This window comes from Mercurialis annua, linkage group LG3 (assembly GCF_937616625.2).
Source record: "Mercurialis annua linkage group LG3, ddMerAnnu1.2, whole genome shotgun sequence".
NCBI classification, from domain to species: domain Eukaryota; kingdom Viridiplantae; phylum Streptophyta; class Magnoliopsida; order Malpighiales; family Euphorbiaceae; genus Mercurialis; species Mercurialis annua.
The window spans coordinates 29834606-29862063 of record NC_065572.1 but is presented as its reverse complement, the minus strand read 5'-3'; the positions used below and the strand labels follow the sequence as shown (position 1 = coordinate 29862063).

Sequence of the window (27458 nt, the reverse complement as noted above, 5' to 3'; positions counted from 1 at the left end):
GAAAAAAAAGTGGTAACAAAGTAATCAATTTTATTAAAATTGCATTGTATGAAATGTGAGCCCTTTTTTCTTACTTTCTTGTTATTTTTTCTATTTTTTTTTATTCTCATTTGACAGACATTAAAACTAGTGGGGGACCAAGAATTATTTACAAAATAAGTAAAATTATACTGAAATTATAAAATTAATAAAATATAAATTTTAAAGCCCACAATCAATAATTTTTTTTTTCAAAATTATACTATTAAATTTATATTCATATTTTAAAAAGATTCGAAATATAAGGTGGATAACTGCCCACCATAAAATCTTACTAAGTCCGCCTTTGATTGAAACACACTTTTTATTTTTCATCACTTAAGAGTTTTTTAGTGCTATTTTTGAATAGTAGAGAGACGGAATAAATAAGGCCAAATGACGAAAAAAGGCCAAACCTTTGAAGAAAGTTTTACAAAAGTTCAAACCTTTCAATTCTATCTAATTTGTCTTGAAATGCATGATTCTGTTTCAATTTGTCCAAGTCTCAACTGGCACATGATTGTGCTTGTGTGGAGCTGAAAACAAAAAACTATACCCTTAAATTTTAAATCATTTCACCTTAATTTTTTTTCAAATTTTAAAAAATACTCTAAATAATCAATATTATAATTAAAATTAGTTTTTAAATATAAATTAATTTTTATTTTTTAAAATAACTAAAATCATTTTGTCTTTTCCGACCGTTGCACCTCTAACATTATTTTTTGATTAAATTCCACGAACTAATTTAAAAAATTAAAATTTTATACACTAATTCTTTTATATAAATTTTTAATTTTTAATTTCGGAATCGGAGAAGCGGGTGCTCCTCCTCTTTTAAGGAGCAGCAGCTCCGGTGAGAGCAACAGCTCCTCAGCAGATCCGCTACTCCACGAGGAGGAGGCTCCTCGGAAAAAAAAATGTGTGAAAAAATTATTGTATGCGAGGGGAACAAGATGATTATTTAATTAGTTTTAATTTATATATTTTATTTATTTATAGATAAAATAAATGAAGAAGAGGGTTAAAATGTTGAAAAAAATTTATAACCATAAAATTGGTAAATATTTTAATCTTTAAGTTGAAACGATTAACAGATTGAGGGTGTAAATGTTATTTTTTAAAAATTTAAGAATTTATTTGGACTTTTTACTTTGCATTCGCCATGATGGCATACGTGTGGCATGCCTTTTCAGCGCCACATATGTGTCACATATGCAAAATCAATTTCAAATTGAGACTTGGACAAAATTGAAACAAAATCATGTATTTCAAGATAAATTGGATAAAATTGAAAGGTTTGAACTTTTGTGAAACTTTCTTCAAAAGTTTGAATTTTTTTGGGGATTTGGCCAATAAATAAAATTATTATATAAGGATGAAGTAAACATAAATCACAAAGTACAAGGACTTGGAGATAGATTATGCCCTCAATAAAGGAAAAGAGATGGGACGTAAGCTCATGTAGTTTTGCCTTTTAAAGTTTTAATATTTTGATTACAATTGAAGCAAAGAAGTTGATTCCATCTAACTTTACTTATTCTTTTACTTTACTCTTTTTATTATCAGATAAAATAGTTTCCGTTTGCATTCTAAATAAGCCAAAGTTGTCGTCTGAATTGAAAAAAAAAAAAAAAAGCTTTGGCTATAAATTAAAATTTTGAAACAAAATGTTTGATATGATTTAAAATTTCGATCCAAATATTTCATCAATCTAATGACGATTGTCTATAATCGAACTTCATACTTCCAATTATAAAAATTATGATACTATGTTAATTAACTAATCAATTTAAAACTTCAAAAAATTATGTGAGACTTGGGCCATAATTTGTAATTGAGAGGTGGAGAAATCATAATATCTAAGAAGCAGAGTCATGTAGACATTAAGTGTGGTGCTAAATATTTGATCCGCAAGAGTTAAATCCGGAATAATTTATTTGGGGTGTTTGTGAAATTTTCTAAAATTAAAAATGTATATCTCAAAAAATAGAATTTAATTAATCCACTCTTTAATCCGGAATAATTTATTTGGGGTGTTTGGTTATGCGATTTTTGGATTGTCTTGGCAATGGTTTTCTTAGTCACAGCTCGGCTAGGCCGTTCTTAATCATAGCTCGGTTATGATGTTTCTTAGTCATAGTTCGGCTTGGTTGTTTTTAATCGTAGCTTGGTTATGTTATTTCTTAATCATAGCTCGGCTTGTATGTTTTTTTAGATATCTCGGTTTGTTGTTAGCTCGGTTTCGTGTTATATTTGGGTTTGAGCTTTGATCATTGGATTTAAGGTGATTTGCAGCTATTCCACCTATATTATGACATACATATCAAAGGTTGCAAAATTTTAAAATTTGTTATTTGGAGAGGTTATTTAATTTATTTTCGGTCAAATTATACATATGTGGCAATCAATTTTTGATTATTTACGACAAATAATACCTTATATTTTATATACACATAATCAAACAAAATCAATTATCCGTTAAATCTGAAACTTTACTTTATAGCAGAATAAAGGTCCACCCTATTTGGGTTGAAACAATTACTATAAAAGGCATTGTTAAAGAAGGTAGAGCTAGCAATGGCGTCTCTCCCATCCGCAGCAAGTGGTAGAAAGCAAGCAATAACGAAGACGAAGAAGAAGAAGAAGAATGCGATAGCAGCAGTGTGTGATGAAGTTTCAGTGATGAAGGAAGTCGAAGACACGCATGCTCCCGACGGCCGCGAATTCGACGTGCAAACTCTCCACAATGTCGTCCAAGCCATTCTCGATGAATCTGAATGCGGGAGCACAGTTGTTTCCGATATTCAATTCAGCAACAACTCTGTTGCCCTTCTCGAGTCTCTGTCTTATATTATTGATAAACTATCTTGTGAGGTAACTTTCTGTTTTATTTCCTGCATTATTTCATATATATATATATCTCAGTAATCCTTACCAATCTACTCATTTCAGATTTAAGTTAGTGAAGTTAATTTTCTGATTAAAAAAATAAAAAATTAGACATAATTTTGAGAGTCAGTTAAGTCAATTTTACAAGTTTTGATATTAATTATATCAAAAAAAAATAAGATGAAAAGTCTTATTAATAAACATAAGATATAATATAGTATTTTATGTTTTTTTATAATAAATTAATTCAAATTTAAAGAAATGTTTTATAAAATGTTCTATAATAATAAAAAAATTATTCTATTTATAACAATTTCAATTTTTACAAAATTAGATAGATAATATTTTTTTTTACAAATTAATTTATCATGAAAATAAATTTAAAGAATTATCATGTATTTTATTTCTATCAATCAGATTTTTTAGTTTTTAATGTACTACATGACAATAATATTTATAATCGTAAAATTGATAAAACAGACTGTCCAATCAAATAATATTTATTAATTGTTTTTTTTTACTATAGTTGAAGATTGACAAAAACAATTTTTCTTTGAATCAATGTCAAATTTTCAAAATAGTTATACACCATTAATGATTACATAAAGCTTATATAGTTAATTAATAACTTCTAGAATTTTTTATTTAAATTATAATCTAAAGGTTATAGATATTGTACAATGGGGGGTCATTGAGAATATCTTATGTTTTCTCCTGAACTCCTCTGATATAAATTTATTTAGCCATGGGGTGGAGCAACTCACATGAAAGTCCATGTGCCCGTCCTAAAAAAAGTTTAGATTCCTAGCTCCATCTAAGTTGGTACGAATAAATCGCGAGTATACAATCCTTTTTCTTTTAGTTCGCCCCTCCTAACATTATTTTTCGACTACACCAATTCGTCCTAAATTAATAATTATTATATACAATCTAATTAATTTTATTTTAAAATATAGATATCCAATGTAAATATAACCATGAATTACTTAGGTGATAAAATGCCATATATATATATATATATGTGTGTGTATGAATGTATGTATATATGTATGTATAAATGTATGTATGTATATATGTATATATGTGATGATCATATAAGTAATTTGTATTATGAATGGGAATATAATATGTTTGAAAATTGAACAAATATTAGATACCTCACAAGGCTCTAAATGGAGCAGATGGCCATACAACCACCCTCTCGTTACTGAAGTTGGTATCAAGCTATAGCCGGGATTCAAAGGTGGTGCTGATTATGCTAGCTTTCTCTTTGAACTATGGAGAATTATGTCTGATTGCCAAGTTTCAATCCACAAACCCCTTTGCAAAATCAATAGCAATGCTGAAGCAGGTACCTACGATCTGGCAGCACGCTCATGCTTCGTCGAATCCTATATTCGATGCGATCAAGTTGGCGATTAGAGTCATGAGGGATGTGACTATGTGCGTAGTTAAGGCCGGAGGGTTATCCTTTCGAGTGCCTGCATTTTCTACAATTGAAGACCTCATTCCAAGAGCGATCTATTGGACCATAAGAAGTGTCATGGCTTGTGCTACCGCCTTGGCATTGTGAGTATATTTTATGTTCGCACACAACAAACATACATTCTTCGCTGTTGGATATAAAAATTTGAGCGGTTTGCATAAGTCGGTTCGGTAAAACTATTAAACGATCGCTTTTTTAAATGCAATATTGAAGACTGAACTTGGACTAATCATGCAGGCTTAATACTACGGATCATACAGAGGAGCTATCTACCTTGGCTGACCAAAACCAACACATACATGATCTTCTAAGGAAACAACTGACTATTTGCTACCAAGAAATAGGTTTGGTTTAGAGAAAAAGAATTCAGAATGCAATAAATTAATTAATTAAGATTTGAAGAGATGCAAGTTTATTGTTTAATTTGCAGATGAGAAGAAGTATGAAATGCTGTTGGGTCTTTTCAGAAGCATCCATATGGACAACATAAACACCCTTAAGGCCCTCTTTAATTGCAACACAATTTATGATTGTCGTACCCAGACACAGGTTCGCTCTTTCTATACGTAGTTTTGATATATTTTATCAAAATTACATAGTTTTGTTAAACCTATATAAATTGATTTAATTATAAATCAGTTCGCGAACACCTCATTGATTTTTTACACGAGATTGCTCGCGACTTATATATCTCTTTCACGAACTTTTAATCGAACTCATTCACGACCTACTAATCGAGCTCGTTCACGAACTACTAATCGAGTTGTTCGTGAACGTAATAGTCTTTTTGATAATATTAGCAAATTTGAATCCTATTGAACTCATAAAATAATTTAATTTTTATTGAATGCATTAGAATCTCAAAATCTTAAAAATTCATGTTGCTGATTTTTTTTTTACATAGATTCAATAGGAATTTTGAATTTTTAATAAGTTAAAAAGGATTCCACCTATATCCATGTCATTGAATGGACTATTAAGTTAAGTGACACATTATAAATTAAGGTACGAATTAAACTTGGCCTAATGGTGCCGAAAAAGTTAAATCTTATTGTTTTTGGAATTCTATTAATTAAAATATTTAAAAGTTGTAAATTTATTTCAATCTCGTCAATTCTGTAGAAATCTATCCAATTTTATAAAATAAATTTGATAATTTTTAAAATAAATTTATTCAAACCAAGAAGCGTCCTTATTGATATCTCTTTTTTTCAAACTTTTTAAGAAATTAAACATTCAATTACCATATAGATAAAATTAAATGAATTTTGAAAAAGGGACAGATTTTCAGCAAATTGGTTAAATTTGAATAAATTTACAACTTTTAAAAAATTTGGATAGATTATAAAAAATCAAAAAAGTTTTACTTTTTGACACAATTACACTATTAGAATTTAAAAATTACCATGTAGATATTATAAATTTATTTTGCCACAATTAATTACTGCATACAATTTGGATTCAAAATTTAAGTGGTACCAAATTTTTAATTGAATATTTTAAGGATTAAATGAACCAAAAAATCACCAACTTTCATATGGTATTTAACATATTCTTTTAAATTTGACATGTTTAACATGGACTTTCTAATTTTTTGCAATTAAGACCACGTGTGTTTTTATTTTTTTTTAAAATAGTGTCATTTTACATCCAAACGGCATCGTTTTAATCTAAAACGATGTCGTTTTACATCCAAACAGTGCCGGTTTCTTTAATTGCATAATTTGAAAAGTTCATTTACTTTTTTGCCAAAATTAAAAGATTATGTTACATATTAAAAACATGCGAAAATTGGTGATTTTTGGTGCATTTAAGACATATTTCAATTCGGTACCAAAATATTTATTTGAAAATTTTCAAATGGTCCATAAACTTTCAATTTGTCAATAAATAAGTCCTGGAGTAATTAACCAGTGATTCTATTTATATGTCCTTGAAACAGAAGAACTCATTAATTGTTATGAAGCACTCAAAAATTTTATAGGCATCACTATTTGAAGAAAATATTGGACTAGATTTCAAACTTTGAAACAATTTTTTTTAATTTCGCCATAATTAATGAGTGCTTCTATCCGTCACTATATACTAGAAAAAATACTAGAATTAGCAGCGAACATTATTGCTGCTAATAGTGTTAAAATTGTTACTATTAATATATCGTAACAAAAATAAATTGTGTTATGTTGCTGCTAATAAAACATTGCCTTAAGTAATTGGTAACAAAATTTTCAGTAAAATGCCGCTATAACTTAACTAATGACAGCAACTTTCAAAATTAATGCTGCAAAATATTTTTTAGCAGCAAAAAAAAATTAGCTGCAAAAGTATTTGTTGCTAAATACAGAATTTCTTATAGTGGGATAAATCTTGAAATAATTAATGAGTGCTTTTATTTATATGGGTCCTCTATATCTAAAGTCAGTAAAAAGTTTAAAAAAAATTGAGCATGTACTAAAGTCAATCACTGGCTGCCATTGCTCTTAATTATAGGTTGGCCTTGATGTGCTGAGGAAGAAGAATGTACTATTGCTCATTTCGGGTCTCGACATTTCTAATAATCAGGATGAGCTTTCTATTCTCGAACAAATTTACAGCGAGTCACTATTATATCGTCCGAAGACCAGAGACGGTGGCCATCCATATGAGTTAGTTTGGGTTCCAGTTATGGATCCCACCGTTGAGTGGAACGATAGTATGCAGAAGCAGTTTGAGGAACTACGACACACAATGCCATGGTTCACAGTGATTAGCCCAGCACTACTCGGCAGGGTTGTTATTCGGTTCATTAGAGAGGTCTGGCATTTTAAGAACAAACCTATACTGGTTGTTCTTGACCCTCAAGGCAGCGTGGTTTGCCCTAATGCGCAGCATATGATGTGGATTTGGGGAAGCAATGCCTTCCCTTTCACTACCTTGAGAGAGGAGGCTCTATGGAGAGAAGAGATGTGGAGACTTGAGATTCTTATTGATGGCATTGATCCAATTATTTTCAACTGGGTAAGTAATATTCAGTTCTTTTTATGTCACCTTTAGGAGTAAATAATTTTGGAGGTCACTGTACTTTTCAAAAAATTTAAAATGGTGACCGAACTTCAAAACGTAACATTTTAGTTACTATACTATTTGCTTATGTTAAGATAGAAGGATTTTTGGTCACTGAAGAAAAATATTTCGAGTCGATTTTTTGTTGATTGTGTGTATATATGAAATATAAACAATCAAAATTTGATTACTACATATGTATAATTTGACCGTAAAACACATAAAAATCTCCTGAAATCACATATTTAAAAGTTTAGTAACCATTTTGTTACGTTTTGAAGTTCAGTCACCATTTTGCAATTCTTGAAAAGTACAGTGACCCCTAGAATCAATAACCCCATCTTTAGAAAATAAATAATGTCTCAAGTGTTGATATGAATGTCAGATTAGGGAAGAAAAATACATTTTCTTGTACGGAGGGGACGATATAGAGTGGGTGAGAAAATTCACAAAAATGGCACGAACAGTTTCGGAGGCAGCTGGGATAGCTATCGAGATGGTGTATCTCGGAAAGAGCTACAAGAGAAATAAAGTGCGCGGGGTGATATCAACAATAATGGAGGAGAAGCTCTGTCACTACTGGGAAATGATAATGATATGGTTCTTTTGGACTCGACTTCACAGTATGCTCCTTTCCAAGATTCAGTTGGGCAAGATTGACGAATACGATCCCTTGATGCGAGAAATCAAGAAACTGCTTAGCTATGACAAAGCCGGTGGATGGGCTTTACTTTGCAAAGGCTTCAATATTTTTGTGAATGGCCATAGCAGCACTGTTATGCGTACTCTGACGGAGTTCCAGAAATGGAGAGAGCAGGTGCTGGAAAAGGGATTTGATTGGGCGTTTAAAGAGTATCACGATAATCTTCTTCAAGATGCCGATGAACCTTGCTGCCGATTCGAGTTCCCTAGCACCATTGGTGAAATTCCTGAGAACCTCAAATGCCCCGAATGTGACAATACAATGGAGAAACATATTGCTTTTCGTTGCTGCCATGATTGAGTTTTAACTTACAAGTCGCAAGTTTGAGGGTCCTTATTATATAGGGGTACTAAACAATTGTCTTTAATTTTGTTTTGATACTCAACTTTTCATTCCTATCCCATCTGTACCCTAATAATTTTATATCCTCATAAATTTAAGCAGATGCATGCTTATATGGTATTCCAACATAAAATATTAATTTAACTAGGCCTACTATTTTTTAAAAACCTGACCTTGTAACCCCTTTTCGATCCTATCCTGATTGTCTTGGTCAGGATGTCTGACCAACGACAAGAAGAAGAGCGAGCTGCCGCTGCAACACGAAACATTATAGAAGGGGCACATGATGTTCACCCAGAAGCTCAAGATGAGTCTTCTGTTCACGGCGGAGGTGGTGGCCAAGAGGCCCAGGCACAGGCACCCAGAGTGCAAGCGCAAGCCCAGCAACCTAATATTGTGGGTTTTAATCTGAACCAGTTTCTTACGGGAATTGCAGCTATGCAAGCCAATCAGGCTGTGGTGCAGAATATGCATCATGAACAACTACAGCAGCAACAACTACGCAATGTTGCTTTTACTGATCGAGATATCGTCTAGGCTTACATGAGCCTCAAACCAACTAAGTTTGATGGCTCAGGTGATGCTCTAGATTTCCTCGAAGAAGTAGAACGTAACGCTTTGCAAGCTAACGAGAGACAGACTATCATTATGGTGGAAATGTCAATGCGAGTGCCTGCGAAAGACTGGTTTCAACAGCATATTCACCCAACTATGGACACCATGACTTGGGCTGAATTTGTGAATCGCTTTAGAGAATTTTTCTTACCGTATGCGGTGACGGAGAGTTATCGTAATCAGTGGCTGACCCTGAGTAGAGGCAATTGGTCTGTCCAAGAGTTTGTGACAGAGTTTACTAGACCTGACCGCAGACCCAGTCAGAGTAAACTCGAGGTTTGTGGAAGGTTTAGGAGCAAAATTTGTGAGTCTGAACGTCTTATATCGGAAGAACTTTTTGTGCAACAAATCGACAGCGCTAGGCAAATGGAAGTTTCTCTGTTCCGTTTTGGGAAGATTCCCGATCCTTCTAATGTTGCACCTATGAGGAGTAATATGTTCCGCAGCGTACAGAGTGCACCTACCCAGTCATACGTTGGAAGTCATTCTTGACCCACATCACGTCAGCAGAGAAATAAGAGAGCTCGATATGGAACTAGAGTTAGTACTTCAGGCACCGGATTTAGTGCCAGATCCATGAGTGATATGGGAGGTGGAGCACCAATTTGTCTGAATTGCAATAAGAGGCATTATGGAGTGTGTCATAGTGTTACTGGGGCGTGCTTCAACTGTGGCCAACATGGTCACTTTGCTAGAGATTTCCCGAGACAGATGCCTCAAGGCTCCATGACTATTGTAGTACATCCTTCTTATCAGCAATAGAGGACTGCGCATCAGGCAACTTTAGGATATGATCAGACGGGGAGTACCTTCACTGGCCAGAGAGGCCATGGTTACACAAATCGAGGAGGACAGAATGACGGAGGTCGTGGTACTGGTCAGACTTCGCAGGCTGGTGGGAGTTAGGCCAGGGTCTTTGCACTGAATCCTCGGGAGGCTCAGGCTTCCAATGCGGTGGTGCAAGGTACCTTTCCTATCGCTTCTCAAGACGCATTAATTTTGTTTGATCCGGGCGCTACGCATTCGTTTGTTTCGCCTAGCTTCGCTAGTAAGTTAGGAGTACAACCGGCGTATCTTTGGAATTCTTTATCAGTAGCTACCCCAGTCGGCGAGAGTATAGAAGTTAGTATCGTTTACCCATCCTGTCTTGTGAAAGTACAAGGACGAGATTTATTAGTGGATTTGATTTTGCTCGAAGTATTAGTTTTTGACGTTATACTTAGAATGGATTGGCTAGCGCAATACTATGCCAATGTGGATTTTCGGAAGAAGACGGTGACGTTCAACATGCTTGGAACTGAAGCTGTTTCAATCCTAGGTGACAAGATGGGATCTTCTACGAGTATTATTTCGGCTATTAAATCTTGTCGTATGTTAAAGAAGGGATGTCAGGATTCTTAGCTGTAGTACGAGACGTGGAGAAGAAGAGCGTAAATATAAGTTATGTACCAGTTGTATCGGAGTATCCAGATGATTTTCCAGAGGAATTACCTTGATTACCCCTAGACCATGAGATTGAGTTTTGTATCGAATTGGCTCCTGGCATGAAGCCGATATCGATACCTCCTTATTGAATGGCGCCAGCAGAGCTCAAGGAACTTAGGGATCAGTTAGAAGAATTGTTTGATCGCGGTTTCATCAGACCGAGTGTATCCCCGTGGGGTGCACCACTATTGTTCGTGAAAAAGAAAGATGGATCGCTTCGACTATGTATCGACTATCGACAGCTGAACAAAGTGACGATCAAGAACAAGTATATGTTACCTAAAATTGACGATTTATTCGACCAGTTACAAGGAGCGAAGTACTTCTCTAAGATCGATCTGAGATCAGGCTATCATCAGCTAAAGATTCGCGATGATGATATTCAGAAGACTGCTTTTGGAACTCGTTATGGACATTACGAGTTTCTTGTTATGTCATTCGGGTTGACTAATGCGCCAGTAGCCTTCATGGATTTGATGAATAGAGTATTCAAACCGTACTTAGATGAGTTTGTGATTGTGTTTATCAACGACATTTTAATTTATTCACGTTCAGAAGAAGAACATGCACATCATCTACGGATAGTACTACAGACATTAAGAGAGCATCATCTTTACGTCAAATTCTCTAAATGTGAATTTTGGCTAACGGAAGTGACGTTCTTAGGTCATGTAGTTTCACAAAGCGGTATCAAGGTTGACCCAAAGAAGATCGAAGCTGTGATAGAATGGAAGCGGCCTAAATCAGTTACGGAAGTTCGGAGTTTCCTTGTTTAGCGGGATATTATAGACGATTCGTACAGGAGTTTTCGAATATCATTGTACCCTTGACAAAGTTAACTCAGAAGAACGCGAAATTCAACTGGACAGACCAGTGTGAACTCCGTTTTTTGAAACTTAAAGAGTGTCTGACGACGGCACTAGTCTTAGGACTACCAGAAGGAACTGAAGGATTCACAGTTTACTGTGATGCGTCAAGAGTTGGACTAGGATGCGTCCTTATGCAACATGGTCGAGTAATTGCATACGCTTCCCGACAGCTTAAGAAGCACGAAATAAACTACCCGACGCATAATCTGGAGTTAGCAGCGGTGATTGATTCATAAACAAGTTAGATACCGTTATCGGAATTTACGTGAGAAGCACGACGGTTAATGAGAGTTCAGTGTGTCGAGTCTTGAGTCTAGAGTCAATCTTAGAATAGAATTCTGATTTGAGTCAAATATTTTAAAATTGTTTTAGATCCAGCGAGGCAAGAAGCAGCTGGACCAGGAGCTCGGGAAGCTTGACGTTTTAAGCCCCGAAGTATTTTTGGATAAGTGTTTTCTGTGAGTTTATACGATTTGCTTTTAAAGTATTTACACAATTAATTATTTTACATTGCTTTATGTTTGATTTGCATGTTTATAGTGCGAAATTTTTATATGAATTGCACATATGCTTGATTTGAAACCAGTATTGATCCGATGGAACGTGCTACCTATTGAGCGGCAATAGGACTGTCTGATCACCAGTTTGATTTGATACAGCTGTGAGATTAATTAGGAGTATGAATTTCGAAGTTGGATATATATGAATTTGATACGAGTGAGCACTCGGTTACGGTGTAACCTGGAGTCCCCGTATGTAATGGGTTGGACCCATCAGTGAGTTGGACTCACAACTTGAGATTAAATGATTGGATTGGACGATATATAATTAGTATGTTTGAGGATTAGGGTTTCAATCGGATCCTGTACTAGGCTGCATACGTTTTGAATGCTATGGCATTATTTTATGATTTGTTTGAATACTTATTGGTAAATGTATAAACTCACTCAGTATATCCCCATATACTGACCCCTCACAGATTTCCTTTCAGGTGAAAAACGCTTTGAAGCAACAGACTTCTATCCTACTTTCAGAAGTCTGTATTTTTGAAAGTATGAAAAGAAACAACACTTTACTCTTAGAGCTGCAGTAGCTAGCTAGATGTTATGTATCAAATAGTTTTCTGTATATATATTACCTTATGTTTTTAAAGTATAAATGCTTTATACTTACTGCGTTTTAAATGATTTTGATTGCCAGAGGATATGTATACCTGGCTTGTGTGTTCAGCATGACACGTGTTTATGTATGTCATGCATGACATTTATATTTGCAAAAAAATATTTTACGTTTTTAGGCTTGCTACGGGTTTCGGAGCAACTACTCCCATTCCCTAGCGCCGGTCTCGGCCCATGAGATTGGGTCGTGACAATTGTTGAGATTGGTTGAGTTAGGTTTTTGCCATGGATTTGTTGAATTAGGTTTTTTCCATGGATTTGTTAAGTCAGGGTTTTGTTTCAGGGGGAAAGAAATATTATTGATCAGTTAGCCATTCGTTTCAGGGAGGAGAGAAATATTTTTGATAATATATTTGATAAATCATAAGAAAACGACAACACCATTTGTGTTTTGCAGTTAATAAAACACATCGGTCACAAATTCCGCCACAAATTTGTGAGGGAATTGTGACAGACAATCACAATTCAATATTTTGTGACGGCCGTATCCGTCACAAATATTTATGACGGATATATCCTTCACAATTCCGTCATAAAAAAAAGATTTGTGATGGATAATAAATCCGTCATTAAAATTCCGTCACAAATTCGTCATCATTATCTTCCAAAAAATCTCGCAAACAAATTTTTTTCCGTCAATAATTCCATAACAAAAATATAAATCCTTCACAAATCCGTCAAAAATAAGTGACGGATGTTTCCGTCACAAATTTCTGTCACAAAATCATTGTTTTTTAGTAGTGAAGCAATGGACCAATTATTGTCGAATGCATAAAAACCCATATCAAAACATGCGTAAATCCTGCCATCATCTTCTCCAATTAGAAATTTGGAAAGTCTGGAAGCGGTTTCTGTTGATCCTAACAAAGGTCCTCCATTTTGAATCGGATTACAAATTGCTCGACCCGGACCAAAATCCCAGTCAATGGCTCCCTGTAGTGAGTGGTCATCTGCAATATTCTTCGCTACAAACTATAGATCTCTTCGTGCAACGCCGCTGCCGTTTTTGTATTCCTGCTGCTGCTCGGCAAAAATAATATGGCAGCTCCGGTGAGAAAGAAGCTGAGCCATTTGTCCGGCCAATCGGACGTGGAAATAGAGAAAATTTAGAAGATAATTGTAGAAATTGAAAAGAGATAAAGGATTATCTGTACAAGTAGAGACATGGACATTTTATATAAAAAATTAGAATAAGTGGCGTATAGTGTAAAAAAAATGGATATTAAATGTAAAGAATCACATAAGTATGTAATTTTGTAAACAAATAGCGTGTTTACAATATTTGAGTAATTTTCTCTTTTTTAAATAGCATTTGATGTTATAAATCAAATACAAACGTTTTCTTCCCCATAAATTAAAATAATAATATAATAAGGGACGATGACAAAAGTACCTAAAATTTTAAAAATATTTATAAAAGTACTTGTAAATTTTTTTTATTTACAAAAATACGACTGATTTAAAATTAATTACAAAAGTATCAAAAAATGAAAATTAATTACAAAAGTACGATTTGTATAATGTCGGTATAATTATGATATAATTTTGTAATACTAAAACTATAAATCAGATAATTTAAAAATAATATTTGTTTTATTATTGGTATAATTTTAGTATATTTTTGGTATATATCGATTATAAATTTTTATATATTTTTTTTAGTTGATAATATGTATATTTTTTTTAAATGTACTTTTTACTATAGTTTGTAATAAACTAGAGAATCTGTATATTTTTGGTATAATTTTAGTATATTGTTAGGTTAATATTTAGTATGCGATGTGGTGTAATGTTGATGTAATAATAAAATTTCAGTATATTTTGATGTGTACAATTTTGGTATACTGTTAGTATAATTTTGATATATTATTAATTCAATTTTTAGTACACGATTTGATGTAATTTTGGTAAATTTTCATTTAATAGTAATAAAATCTCAGTATGTATAATGTCGGTATAATTTTGGTATAATGTTGATATAATGTTAGTTTATTAGTATACTGACATTATACCCACAGTATACATCGTATGTTTGATATTATTTTTTATTTTTTTGTACTTTTGTAAATATTATTAATATTTTTGTAAATAAAAAAAGTCAACATGTAGTTTTGTAATTATTTTCATTTTTTTGGTAAATTGTGTAATTTTCTCATATAATAATTAATCGTATTTATTTTTTTATGTTTATTCCTACATTTGAACGACTTCGTCGCCGCCCTCCTCCTCATATGTCTTCGCTGCCATTCGACCCAATAAATTAATATATCATTAAATAATTTTAAAATAAATAAATAAATTTTAAAATATAAAATTGAATGTTTAATTATTTTTAAAATTAAATTAATTGAAACTCGTTCGTTTGACATGGGTTCGTCTCGAGAAATACGAACCAGGTCTAGAACTGGTGATCTGGTTCGTCTTCCTCTGAGGGAAGAGGACTAAAAGACGAACCAATCGTCTTCCTCCATGGAGGACGAACCAGTCGTCTTCCACGAACCAGCCTTCTTCCACTGAGAAAGACGAACAATGTTCGTCTTCAATGGTGAAAAAGGAGTTGAATGGTGGAGTATTTTTTGGTGATTAGTGCTAATTTATATCTTTTTCTGTTAAAAACGACATGCATCAACTTGACTTTGTTTAAAAATCATATTTTGAAATATAAATTAAATTTATAGTTCAACAATATAAGTTGAAATTTTTGTATTAAATTAAAATAAAGAGTAGTGCTTTAACATCATACAGACTAATGACCTCAAATTTAATTTTCCAAAGACATGGTAATTGTTTGCAATTCGTATTAAAAATTGATTGGATGTTCGTGTTCATATCATGTTGATCTATTAAATTGGTATGATTAGCATCAACACGAACACAATATTTTTAACTAATCGTGTCAAAAATTTCAAATCGAACACAATATGGATTTAAAATGGCTAACATGATATAACACGATTAATATGTTAAGATAAATTGATAACATGACTAACACAATCGATTTAGCTTACAAAAATTTTACATTTTTGATGAATAAATTTGTACATTAAAAAAGCCACAAGAAATGAAAATCTCCACTATTTAAAGAGTTTACGCACACAAAAGGTTACGACTCCGAAGAAGGAAAACACAAATGAAACAGAAAAATATATTAGTGCAGCATAAATAAATAAGAAAAGAGAAAAACCATAATCACACCAGATTTTACGTGATTTGTTCAATGTAATCTACATCCACGGGCAGATTCTATATGTTTGTAGTGAGTTTACAATAGGGCTATCACTTGTATTTATAGTGAACCTTTTAGATACAATTTAAGTCCTAATCCATCATGCAATTAGACTTCTAATCCTAAAAGGAAACCAATACCAAACCAAGAATTTAGTATCCTATTCCAATAGAAAACCAATTGGCAAATATGAGCCATAACTCAACAATCTCCACCTTGGCGAATACACCAAACAAGATTAATCTCGAAACCTTCTTCAGCAAACCACAAAGACCACCAAATTTCATCAAAGAAGAAACTCTCCACCTTGAGTTTTAGTTACTCCAAACAAAAGTTAACCAAGACCAACTATCTCTCTCTCTAACTGTCATCCATGCTTCTTAAGGGCCTCAAGCAATGCGGACATTAACCAAGTCCAAGCTGAGCTTGAACTTTTCAATATGCAACGGCTTTGTCAACATATCTACTGGATTAACTGCAATGGCTATCTTCTAATAAGAAATCTCTTGTCTTCCACTACAGCCCTAATAAAGTGATCATCCTCACATCAATTTGCTTTGATCTCATGATAAACTAGATTCTTCGCCAAGAACAAAGAACTTAGGCTATAACAATAAATCACAGGCTTCTGAACTTCTAAACTCAAACTATCAATCATTTACCCTCCTTAGCCCCTTTTGTCAATTACATGTATTCCGCTTCAGTTGTAGATAAAGAAACAGTAGATTGTAAAGTTGCTTTCGAACTAATAGCACATTCATATAGGGTAAATATATAACATGTTAAGGACCTTCTTCGAATAAGATCTCCTCCATAATCGAAATATGTGTAACCCACAATTCCATCAGAACCACCACTAGAACCATAAACCAAACATATGTCACTCGTTCTTTTGAAATACCGCATAACCCACTTGTTCGCTCCAAGCTTGCCCCGTGGCATAACACTCTCCACTACTATGATTAAAATCTCCACAATGTTCACATCCTACTTGGACATACGCCACCGGAGCATTCCGGGGAGCCACTTACTTCTTCAAGGCGTCTAATTGCCTTAGCAAGGAAGCATTCTTAGCTTTCATAGCTTCAAACTCTTGGGATTGGTCAAGTGTCATCAATGCTTTGTGAGCTGGTGGCCTTCTTCTCTCTGATGACCAACTGCTACTAATTATAGCCAATTTCTCAATCAATTCATTCGCCTTATCATAGGTCTTTTGCATCAAGGAGCCCCCCGATGCCGAATCGATTGTAGCTCGTGTAGTCTCACTTAAACCATCATAGAATATTTGTATCACATGCTCTCTCTTGAGGCGATGATGAAGGACATGTCTTTGGAGGTCTTTGAACCTCTCCCAAGCTTCATAAAGTGACTCTCCCTCATATTGGTAAAAGTCGATGATGTCTTTCGTCAACTTTGCGGTTCTCCCTAGCGGAAAATACTTATTGAGAAAGGCTTGAGCGAGATCCCTCCAATTATGGATCGATGCTTTAGGGAGCGAATGAAGCCACAAACTTGCCTTGTCCCTTAGTTAGAATGGAAATATTTGGAGCTTAATTTGATCGGCGGTGATATTATGAAGCTTGAACGTATTCAACACCCCCAAGAACTTTGCTATGTGGTCATTCGGATCCTCACTTGGCAACCCGTAGAAGGCGCACCGATTCTTAAGGAGTTGAATCGCGTTAGGCTTGAGTTCAAAGGTGGCCACTTAGACTGGTTGAGCAAAGCATCCATATGTGCCATTATCCACATCCGGGAGGAATAACTCTCCCAAAGTTTGCCTCTGCGGTTGATGTCCTTGTGCTTGGGGGCAGTCTTGCCCTTGGTGCTCTTGTCGTATTCCCTCATCAAGTGGAGGAGGAGGATGTTGTCTCACTTCATCAACTTGAGGATTGTACCGCTCTTCCTCATACTCGTCTTCTACATTTGCCATGATGGCGGGTCAGCGATTCACACGTCTCACACTCCTTTTGTAGCTCCCAAGTTCGTCTTGGAATGGTTCGAGAGGGAGGTTAGCCCTTCGTGTATTGTGCATACACTAGAGTTGATTTCCTACACAAACAAAAACAAGCAAACCACGCGTAAACCACAAAAACAGAAAATAGAACAATTGTAAAATAAAAATAAAAGCTAGGTCGACCAAGAATCAAAGTACTCTCAATATTCTTAATACAACACTATCCTCGACAATAGCGCCAAAAACTTGTTGATAATTTTACTCACCAACTCGTAATATAATGGACTTTAAGTCCGAGTATCGTACCCACAGGGATAGTTGTTAAGTGAGAATGATCTTCGTTCTAATCCTAATTCGTCTAGCGCGGAAAGGGAGTTGGTCCACACACAATTAATCAACTAAAAGTAATGCTACTCAATTTAACCATTGCAATGAAACAATAACTAATTAAAAACACTAATTAAGCAAGATTTAAAGATGCCTAGAGGTTGTTAATCACACCGATTGAATCCTAGGTAAAAAGGTCAGGTCTATGGATAATGGTTTGGATCAAGCTATTCAAGAGTATCAAAACCCCTCTCTCGAGTCGGAGGCTGAAAGAATCGTTACTTGATTAAAGCACCAAAATCTAACTCATTCTCGCACAATTAGATTTTGATAGAACTAATCAAGCCGATTAATTCGCAATCTACACAACCACACAATCCCTAAATCACCCTCGTGCATCTAGGTTTCGAGCTTATGCGAACTAGGTCCGCTCAATTAGATAACTCTCGTTCTACTAATTGAACAACACTCAAAGATTAAGGGATCAAGTTATTTTAGGCATTAAGTCCAAGTTAACACAACAAAACCCTAATCCAAAACCCAATTCTAATCACCTATTCATCATACATGACATTCATAATAACCCCTAGACTAGGAGTTTAGCCTACCATTACTAAGCTATCATCAACAACTAGGCCATAATGAATTGACATAATAAATTTAGAGAAATTTACCTTAATAAGTAATGAAGAACAATCAAACATTAATAGATAATAAAGAGCCAATTAATAATACTTGTATTGAAGGGGCTTTAATACCAAAAATCTGGAAATAAAGTGATGAACACCAAGAACAAAGTTGATTCTATGCTAAAAGTAGAGAGAACAAAGGAATAAAACTACAACTTCTTCATTAATCTCTCCAAAGTGGCTAGATTATATGACCTAAAAAGATAAGGTGCTATATATAGTCAAGCCCAAAAAGGAAATTAAAACATCCTATTAGAAGTTGTTTGGCCAAAAGTGGAAGTGGGCCAAGAGAGCACAAGAACCCAAAAGGATTTGAAATGCTGAGAACAGGGCCTTCTCGATCGAGAAGCTTCATTTAACTCAGCTTCTCGATCGAGAAGCAAGGATTTCCAATTCCCTGTATATTTTTGGCTATCTTCTCGATCGAGAAGCAATGTGAAAATGTGCTTCTCGATCAAGACCAAACAAATAAGGCCTTCTTCGATCTTCAATTTGCTTCTAGCTTTAATTCATCTTCCGACTTCCAAATATATTCGATACTTCGCTCTTTTGGACTCAAAACCCTTCACATACGCTATGCTTATCCTGAAATACCAACACACGTAATAAGAGACATAATCACTCAAAACTCATGATAAAAAGCATGCAAAGCAATGTAAAAGTGACTGGTAACATAGGAGTATTTTATTCCTATCAATAGACATAAACATTCTTTTAACACATGATCGATTACTATTTTCAACTCTAATTGGGATTCATAATATGATAATGTTGATCTTGGTATTCATGTTTTTTATTATGAATTGCATACGTGGGCTGGGGAATAAAGTCGGTCAATAGTAGATCATGATACAATCAACATCAAGCGTTGATATATTTTGAGTGCAATGTATATTGTTATTTTTATATAGCAATCAAAGATATGTAGCTTCTCTATTTTTAAAATTAAAATTATTTTATATGCTAAATTTTTTAAAACTTTTATATTTAAAGTGAGAGTTCTTCTAGTGATAAAATTATAAATTACGCATAATATCAACTAATTGAAGTTTCGTATTAATATTTCATAAAAAAGAACTCAAAACAATATCAAACAACATAAAATAGTTATGTAATTTAACTCGCGCAACGCGCGGACATCGACCTAATCAATATAGTAATTCTGGGATATGTCCCTTATGGCAGCAGCTTAAGATGATTTTTTTGTCCATTATCCGATGACACTCAGGGCAAATCATGCAGTTAGGAAACCTTGTGCCATTGACAGGAAAAGAGAAGCAGCAGCAAGAGTCATGAACATCATCAGAAGGGACGTTTTCATAATATTGTTTAAAAGATAAGTCAAAATTGTGATTCGGCGAATCGCTGTACTCTGACAATGCTCGCAGAACTCTATTACCGTTACCGTTCACCAGAATCTTAGATCCTTTGCTGAGAATAGCCCATTTTCCTTGTTTATCATGGTTAAGAAGTTTCTTGATTCCTTGTATAATGCTGTCATTTTCATCGAACTTATTTATGTTATTGGCGAGCTGAATCTTGGAGAATAGCATGCTTTCTAGTCTACTCCAAAATAACCATATAAAAGTAAGGTCTTTCCAGTACGAAGTATTGAGTTTCTCGTTGTTTATTAGATCTATTGCTTGCTGAATCTTCTCTCTTTTGCTGCTGTTTCCCACAAACACTAACTCCAACTGGATATTCGCTGCATTTCCAACATCTCGTGCAGTGCCTATGAATGTCTTCACCCATTCAACATCCTCTCCTCCGTACAAGAATATATACTTGTTTTCATAAATCTGTTTTATAATGAGATTAGGGTTAAAATCCATAGTGATACCGAGCCTAATATAATAACCAACATGCAAATAATATGCATACTGCTATGCAACGTGATAAGAATATGCTCCACCTAGTCGGATTTTGATATAAAAAATTAGTGATAGATGAAGAAATGGTGTTACCCATCTGAGTATGGATGCATCAACGCCGTCTACGAGAAGCTCAAGCCTCCAAGTCTCGGCTTTCCACAAAGATTCTTGATTGAACCTGGTGAAAGGAAAAGCATTGGAGCCCCAAATCCAGAGCAAGTGTAGTGCATAAGGAGAGACCACTCTGCCTTGAGGGTCAAGAGCCACAAGTATAGTGTTGTTTTTGAAGTGCCACACCTCTTGAATCAATTTAACCGCCACTTTCTCTATCAGATGTGGATATTGAATAGAGTACCATGGCATTTTATTTATCAGCCTCCTAAACTGGGTTTCCATTTCATCACCGCCTAATGAATGATTTTCAATTATGGGGATCCACACCACCTCATATTGGTGTTCCTGCCTGGTTGTGATGATATTAGACTCATTAAAAATCAGCTTCAGGATTGTAAGTTCATCTTCTGAGATGTTTAGGTTTGAAATCAACAACAAAACCGATTTCCTTTTCAGCACATTAATGTCAACCTATCAACAATAAACATTCAATTGATTTGTAAAATGATGAGATCGAATTGCTTTTCATTTGTTACAATTATTGAAACTGAAAATCCATTAAGATACATCCAATTTTATAACTCTCTAGACCCTCCGATCTTTCGGGGAACCTAGATAGGAAGACGGGTTATAAAAACTTTGAATTATCATAATTTTAATATTTTTACAGAATGGTTAATGATTTTAAGTGCTTAATTATATTAATACTAACATTGGTTTTATTAATAAATATATGGAAGGTTAGTAACAAAAGAAAACTGATTTGCCTGACTAATGAAAAATACTTATTTTTCTAATTTTTGCCATCTAATTTTAAAAGTCAGTATTTATTTTATAATAAAGTATGCGGTTTGACAATGTTCAAATAAAATGTACTCAAAGATTCTATCTTTATGTCCGGGTAAGCAGAAATTAATTAAAAATTATTTAGTGATATGACATTATTGATAAAATTAAAGTTCCCAATAATTTGAAAATCAATAAGCAATCGATAAAAACGGAGTTTATTGATTCTAGGGATCACTGTACTTTACAAAAATTATAAAATGGTAACCGAACCTAAAAACGTAACAAAATGGTTACTAAACTTTTAAATTTGTGATTTTGAGAGGTTTTTAAGTGTTTTATGGTCAAATTATATATAGTAATTAAATTTTGATCATTTATGACAAATAATTCTTTATATTTTATATATACACATTATCAATAAAAAATCGACTCGAATATTTTTTATTCAGTGACCAAAAATCCTTCCTTTTTTAACAAAACCAAATAGTATAATAATTAAAATGTTACGTTTTGAAGTTCGATCACCAATTTTTCAATTTTAAAAAAATACAGTGACTTTCAAAATCAATTACCCAAAAAAACGCTATAGTTTGGTAATGGTAAAAAGATTGAACTCATAGGGAGAGAGTTAGCATATAAAACCTGTTTCTTAGTAATGCCATTAAAAAGTGGGAGATCACCGTCCTTGGATTTGATCAAAGCTTTGATGCTCTCCATGTTGTCGTTATTGGCTGTATCAAAGCAATTCAGAAGCTTTAGATAGGCTTCAACATTCTTCTTCTTTTCTGCACATCAAATCAAGTATTCATAAGTTTAAATTAACTAGTGTCCCTTTACGTATTTTACACGTGACTCGTAGTGTGACTCGTTAAATTATCAAATAAAATTTAAAATTATATTCCCTCCGTCCCAATAGAATTGTCCACTTTGGCAAAAAAAATTATCCCAAAACTCTTGTACACTTCCAAAAAATAACAAATTTTAAAACCAATTTTTCTATTCTATTCCTATTTAAATTCCACTAATAAAATAAATTGAAAGTGGATCCTACATTAAATAAGGGTATAATTAGAAAAGTAGAGAAAAATTTATAAGTTCCATAACAATAATTATATTTTCTTAAACTGTGCGATAAAGGCAAAGTGGACAACTCTATTAGGATAGAGGGAGTAGTTAATTTCAAATAGTTTATCTTATTAAATACTTTAGATGACTGTTTTAATGATTTCAAAAAATTGATTGATACTCAAAATTTATAATTATAGATAATTTTAATAGAAAATATAAAATTAAAATTAAAATAGTAGTTCATTGAAATCGTTTGGGTTAATTGCAAATTTATACACGAACTTCACCCTAATTTGCAATTACAACATAAAATTTGAAACTTGGCAATGTTAGTAACCAATTTTACATTTTTGGCAAATCGATACACCAAATACGAAAAATACTAACGTGGACATAGTAATATACCACCATGTGTCATTGTGTGATTGGTCGGCGTACCAATTTGCCAAAAAATGAAAGTTTGTTACTAACATTGTTAAGATTCAAAGTTTATGTTTAAATTGCAAATTAGGGTAAAGTTCGTAGATACATTTGCAATTAACCCAAATAGTTACTTTTTTATAATTTTATACAATTAAAAAATAATTAAAGTAGTAATCATTAAATAGTCAAAATAGTCTATTTGATTTGTACTCTATACAATTATCCCAACGTAGTAGTTTATTTTGGTTAGTACTCTAACTTATGTTAACCTAGTAGTTTATTTTAGTTAGTATTTTAATTTTAATGATTATCTTAATAATTTTTAATTAATAATAAAATTTTATAAATGAAAAGGACATTAACGTAAATGTGCCCCCCCCTTCTCAGTGCTTTTATATATAGTACTAACGTTTCGCCACGTGCTATATATTTGAGCGACATTTATATGACCCGTTGGATATCTAGCAATAATAAAATACAAAATAAAATAATTTAGTTGGTTATAATTGTTATGAATAATTTTTTTTATATGTGATATGTATGTGAGTGATAATTATATGACCCGTTATTTAATTTAAATACTAATTAAACTATTAAATATAATATAGCTATAAATAAATTATTATATATTTTTTATATTTAGATTGAAATTATAACACGCAAGTGATATTTGCATGAGTGCTCAAACAACGGTATTAATAGTATATATTAAGTCATTTATTTTTAGTTTTTATTAGTTATTTATATGATTTGTTAGCTAATCTAATGATTATTTTATTTTTGATTGTAATATTTTGATTTATTTTTTAGGTACTGATGATTTAAATGGTCCATTATATACATTAAATATTAATTAAACTAATAACAAATTTATTATGAAATTGTCTCAAAAGAGTTTGTATTTTAATTAAAAATTTATTATGAAATTGTCTTAAAAAGAGTTTGTATTTTAATCAAAAAATAAGGAATCCAACCTATATCCTACACCAATTAATTTTGCATTAGTTCCATATAACTGAAAATTATTTATATTAATTTCCATTAACCCAACAACTTCCGTCTACAATTCAATATTTTCTTCTCATCTCTCCTTTTTATTAGTCAATCCTTAAAATTTATTTTTATCTTTAATATCTATAAATTCAAATACCATATATAAGTAAACTTGCATTATTTCTATGTGTTTTTTCCCAATAAATGTCCTTATAGTGGTTAAACTCTTGAATAATTATACAACACAACGGTTGCGCCACGTCATTTATATAACAAACCAATAAGGCGTTAGTCATATGCAAATATTTAATTGGCTTATTGTAAAAATGACATGGCACATCCGTTGTGTGGGATAAACACTCTAAACTCTTTGCATCCTTACCATAGCAGAATTCTTTAAATTTTTATCGAAATTAAACTATTAATAAAGCCTATTAAACTATTTTGCCCGTTTATTATAATTAAACTATTAATGAAATCTATTAGCGTAATTTTGTCTGTCCCTCCCCCCTCCTCTTTCCCACACACGTGCTACGCACGTGAGCGATATTTATATGACCCGTTATATATTTAAAATAATAAATAAAATATAAAGTAAAATATTTTAGTTAATAAACTATTATAAATAATTTTTTATTTAATAATTAAATTATTGAATATAGTATTTTAACTATAGATATATTATTATATTTTTTAATATTTAGATTAAAATTGTAAAATGATATTTACATGACCCGTCACATATAAACATATGGTAACATCAAATATATACATATGGTAAGTTATATTTAAGAAATATCAGACATATTATTCTTTTTTATTTTATATTATATTATAAAATTTACTTTACTCCTAATTATATTAATAGTAAATGGCTTTTTTAGTTGTCGGCATCAACTTATTAATTTTGAATATGATTGATTTAAAGTTAAATTAAAATTGTAACACATATTTAATATTTATTTTGACCCGCTATATATATATATATTAAATTTTAAATTAATTATTAATTGATATTAATATATAACATGGTATATATTAAATATAATTAAATTATGAAGTGAATTTGAATGGTAACTCTTATTTTGCCTCTACCGAGTAAACCCTAGGAAATTTAGTTCATAATTTGGAACTTTATATCACAAAAAATAAAATAAAAAATTAGATAAAGTAGCAACCTGTAAAAGTTTAAATTTATTTTATTGTTAGGCCAACTACTATTAGGAACTAGGAAGCAATGCAAATGCTTAAAGGAAGATGAAAAAATGAAATAGCAAGCAGAACATACCGACGTGCTCGTTGCAAATATGAAGATGCTTGTTTAGATCATCATATTTTTGGATTAATTTGTCAGCAAGTTCGGATAGCTCCCGCTCGCTCCTGAAAATATTTGGTTATTTCTACAAAAATCTGCGAAGTTTGAGTTTGTGGTTTAAGGGTTACCCATGTAACATGTTGGTGAGACTAGCAGACTGGCTTGCACAAGCGACGACGCTTCGAATGGTGAAGTAGACAGCAACCGGGATAGCGGATACAGCGGCCGACAACGATGAGGCTTCAGGAGAAATGTAGACAGATGGTAGCTCCCTGAACTTAACCAGAATCCTAGTCACATCCAACATGGCCTTAATGAGTTTATTGCTTGCATCAACCCAAGGGTTAATTAACTCAACTGTTCCTTGGATATTGCAAGGCAATCCCTTGATGATTGATTTTGTCTTCACAATTGTGGGATTTGTAGATTGATAATAGAGGTGAATTAGGAGGGAGAATTGTGCATAGTTTAAAGCAAAAGCAGCCATAATTAGCACCAACTTTGTTTCCCACGAATATTTGGCTACCATATCGAATATTGACAGGGTTGCCGCATCCAGGTCTGCTCCCCTACTTTGAGTCGAGTAGGAAATCTGAAATAACACAAACTAAAATATATTTTAAATTTCTGTCGATAAAAAAGCTAATAAATTAATATTAAAGAAGGGTCATATGTGCCCCTATCGTTTAAATTAAGGATCATCTATACCGTTATGGTACATGCTACTAACGTTTTTAGGTGCATATATGATTCTTTAGACCCTCGCAATTAACATTGTTGGGTGCATATATGATACTTTTCCGAAAAACATTAGTAACCTAATTGAGCCCATTTAAAAACATTAATGCTATGTTTGCACCTTTTTAAATTATGAGGGCATAATTGATCCTTGGCTTAAACGTTAATTAGGGAATCTTTTCCGTAAAACTAATGATCAATGAACCTCTATCAAAATTCGCTCAATTTCAAGTGATACTGTAGGATCAAGGGGGTTTTGCTCCTTTTCTATTTGTGCTTGTGCTTGTGCTTCTGATTCTGCTTGCAATATAGTGGTAACAATATTTACATTTGGATCAACTTGTTCTCGTACCTCCTAATTTAAATCAAAAGCTACAGCCTGTTATGCTACATTTAAGAAAATCAATAAAATTCAAACGTATAAACATAGCATGCTCTTAATAACCTTTAACTGCAGGATCCGATGTGTCAAAGCAGTCTCGACCAAGAAGAGAAGAGGTTGGAGATGAATCTCTATGGCATTGGGTAAATGAGTTGACATAATTTTCTTAATCTTCTCATCATCAGTTAACAAAGATGATTTGGCCCACCTAATCATTGTGCAACATCAAAATTGATGATTTTGTTACCTCTAAACTCACTCCAACTTCATTTATAGCATTCAGAAATAGAATAAAGTTCTCCTCCTATACTTAATTAATTCCTTGCTTCCATTGCTATTAAAACAATAATAAAGCCATAAAAATATTATACCTTCCTACCCCACCTGCTTTTCTACTGCCATAGTAGACAAACACATTACTTTATTTACTTCTTTCTAGAAATGAGCAACACAACACTACACTATGTAATCCAGATCAATAGCATTACCATACTGGAATTAATTAGGTCCAATGGTAAAAAAAATCCAAACCTTTACAACTTGTTGCAATTTTATCCAAACTTTTTAATTTTTGCATAATATTCAAATTATATTTTTTGTAGCAATAATTTTCAAATTGATGGCTAAACTTGTTGTTTTCAATTAAGATATTAGACTATTATTATGTTTTGATGTATAATAGTATAGTAAAAGTCCCAAAAAATGGCAAAAAACTCAAAAACAAATCACATAAAAAAATACAATTTGGCTATTATTGCAACAAAATAATGCAATTTGAATATTATTGCAAAAATTAAAAGGTTTGGATAAAATTGCAACAAGTTGTAAAGTTTTGGTTTCTTTTTTGCCATTAAGCTAATTAATTAACTAAAGCCGAAAGCCGAAACCCACGTAGAAGTCTTGTAATTTATCATTTTCGGAAAATTTATAATCTCT

The 27458-nt window shown here is 32.8% G+C and overlaps 2 protein-coding genes and 1 non-coding gene across 5 annotated transcripts; 2 read left to right on the top strand and 1 right to left on the bottom strand.

Moving 5' to 3' along the window:
• The first annotated feature begins 2530 nt into the window (after nucleotides 1–2530).
• On the top strand, nucleotides 2531–8596 carry LOC126671177 (protein SIEVE ELEMENT OCCLUSION B-like). 3 transcript variants are annotated; one of them, XM_050364904.2, is made up of 6 exons: nucleotides 2531–2895; nucleotides 4064–4479; nucleotides 4634–4740; nucleotides 4827–4945; nucleotides 6887–7393; nucleotides 7824–8596. In XM_050364904.2, the coding sequence occupies exons 1-6, from the start codon at nucleotides 2599–2601 to the stop codon at nucleotides 8439–8441; spliced, it is 2064 nt and encodes a 687-aa protein (XP_050220861.1). In that variant the 5' UTR covers nucleotides 2531–2598; the 3' UTR covers nucleotides 8442–8596. The 3 variants fall into 3 exon arrangements, with proteins under 3 accessions (XP_050220861.1, XP_055961285.1, XP_050220863.1); XM_056105310.1 differs by having other exon boundaries at nucleotides 2767–2890; XM_050364906.2 differs by having other exon boundaries at nucleotides 2807–2895; nucleotides 4092–4479.
• Nucleotides 8597–17163: 8567 nt separating this feature from the next.
• Nucleotides 17164–17270, top strand: LOC126676009 (small nucleolar RNA R71). Its single transcript, XR_007640187.1, has one exon. It is a non-coding gene; the product is annotated as a small nucleolar RNA R71 (small nucleolar RNA).
• Nucleotides 17271–19864: 2594 nt separating this feature from the next.
• LOC126674503 (protein SIEVE ELEMENT OCCLUSION B-like) lies at nucleotides 19865–26748 on the bottom strand. Its single transcript, XM_050368954.1, has 7 exons — nucleotides 26586–26748; nucleotides 26346–26495; nucleotides 25531–25994; nucleotides 25376–25467; nucleotides 22246–22388; nucleotides 20794–21285; nucleotides 19865–20628 (listed from the first exon to the last, which is right to left on the bottom strand). The coding sequence occupies exons 1-7, from the start codon at nucleotides 26736–26738 to the stop codon at nucleotides 19978–19980; spliced, it is 2145 nt and encodes a 714-aa protein (XP_050224911.1). The 5' UTR covers nucleotides 26739–26748; the 3' UTR covers nucleotides 19865–19977.
• Between the last annotated feature and the right edge of the window lie 710 nt (nucleotides 26749–27458).

What these genes read in the sequence shown, in the direction of transcription:
- LOC126671177 (XM_050364904.2), top strand. Translation starts at nt 2,599, where the DNA reads ATGGCGTCTCTCCCATCCGCAGCAAGTGGTAGAAAGCAAGCAATAACG. An exon ending in TTGATAAACTATCTTGTGAG is followed by an intron (nt 2,896 to 4,063) that starts GTAACTTTCTGT and finishes AACAAATATTAG; the next exon opens with ATACCTCACAAGGCTCTAAA. An exon ending in TGTGCTACCGCCTTGGCATT is followed by an intron (nt 4,480 to 4,633) that starts GTGAGTATATTT and finishes CTAATCATGCAG; the next exon opens with GCTTAATACTACGGATCATA.
- LOC126674503 (XM_050368954.1), bottom strand. Translation starts at nt 26,738, where the DNA reads ATGATTAGGTGGGCCAAATCATCTTTGTTAACTGATGATGAGAAGATT. An exon ending in CTCACCAACATGTTACATGG is followed by an intron (nt 25,468 to 25,530) that starts GTAACCCTTAAA and finishes AAATATTTTCAG; the next exon opens with GAGCGAGCGGGAGCTATCCG. An exon ending in TATTTGCAACGAGCACGTCG is followed by an intron (nt 22,389 to 25,375) that starts GTATGTTCTGCT and finishes TTTGATGTGCAG; the next exon opens with AAAAGAAGAAGAATGTTGAA.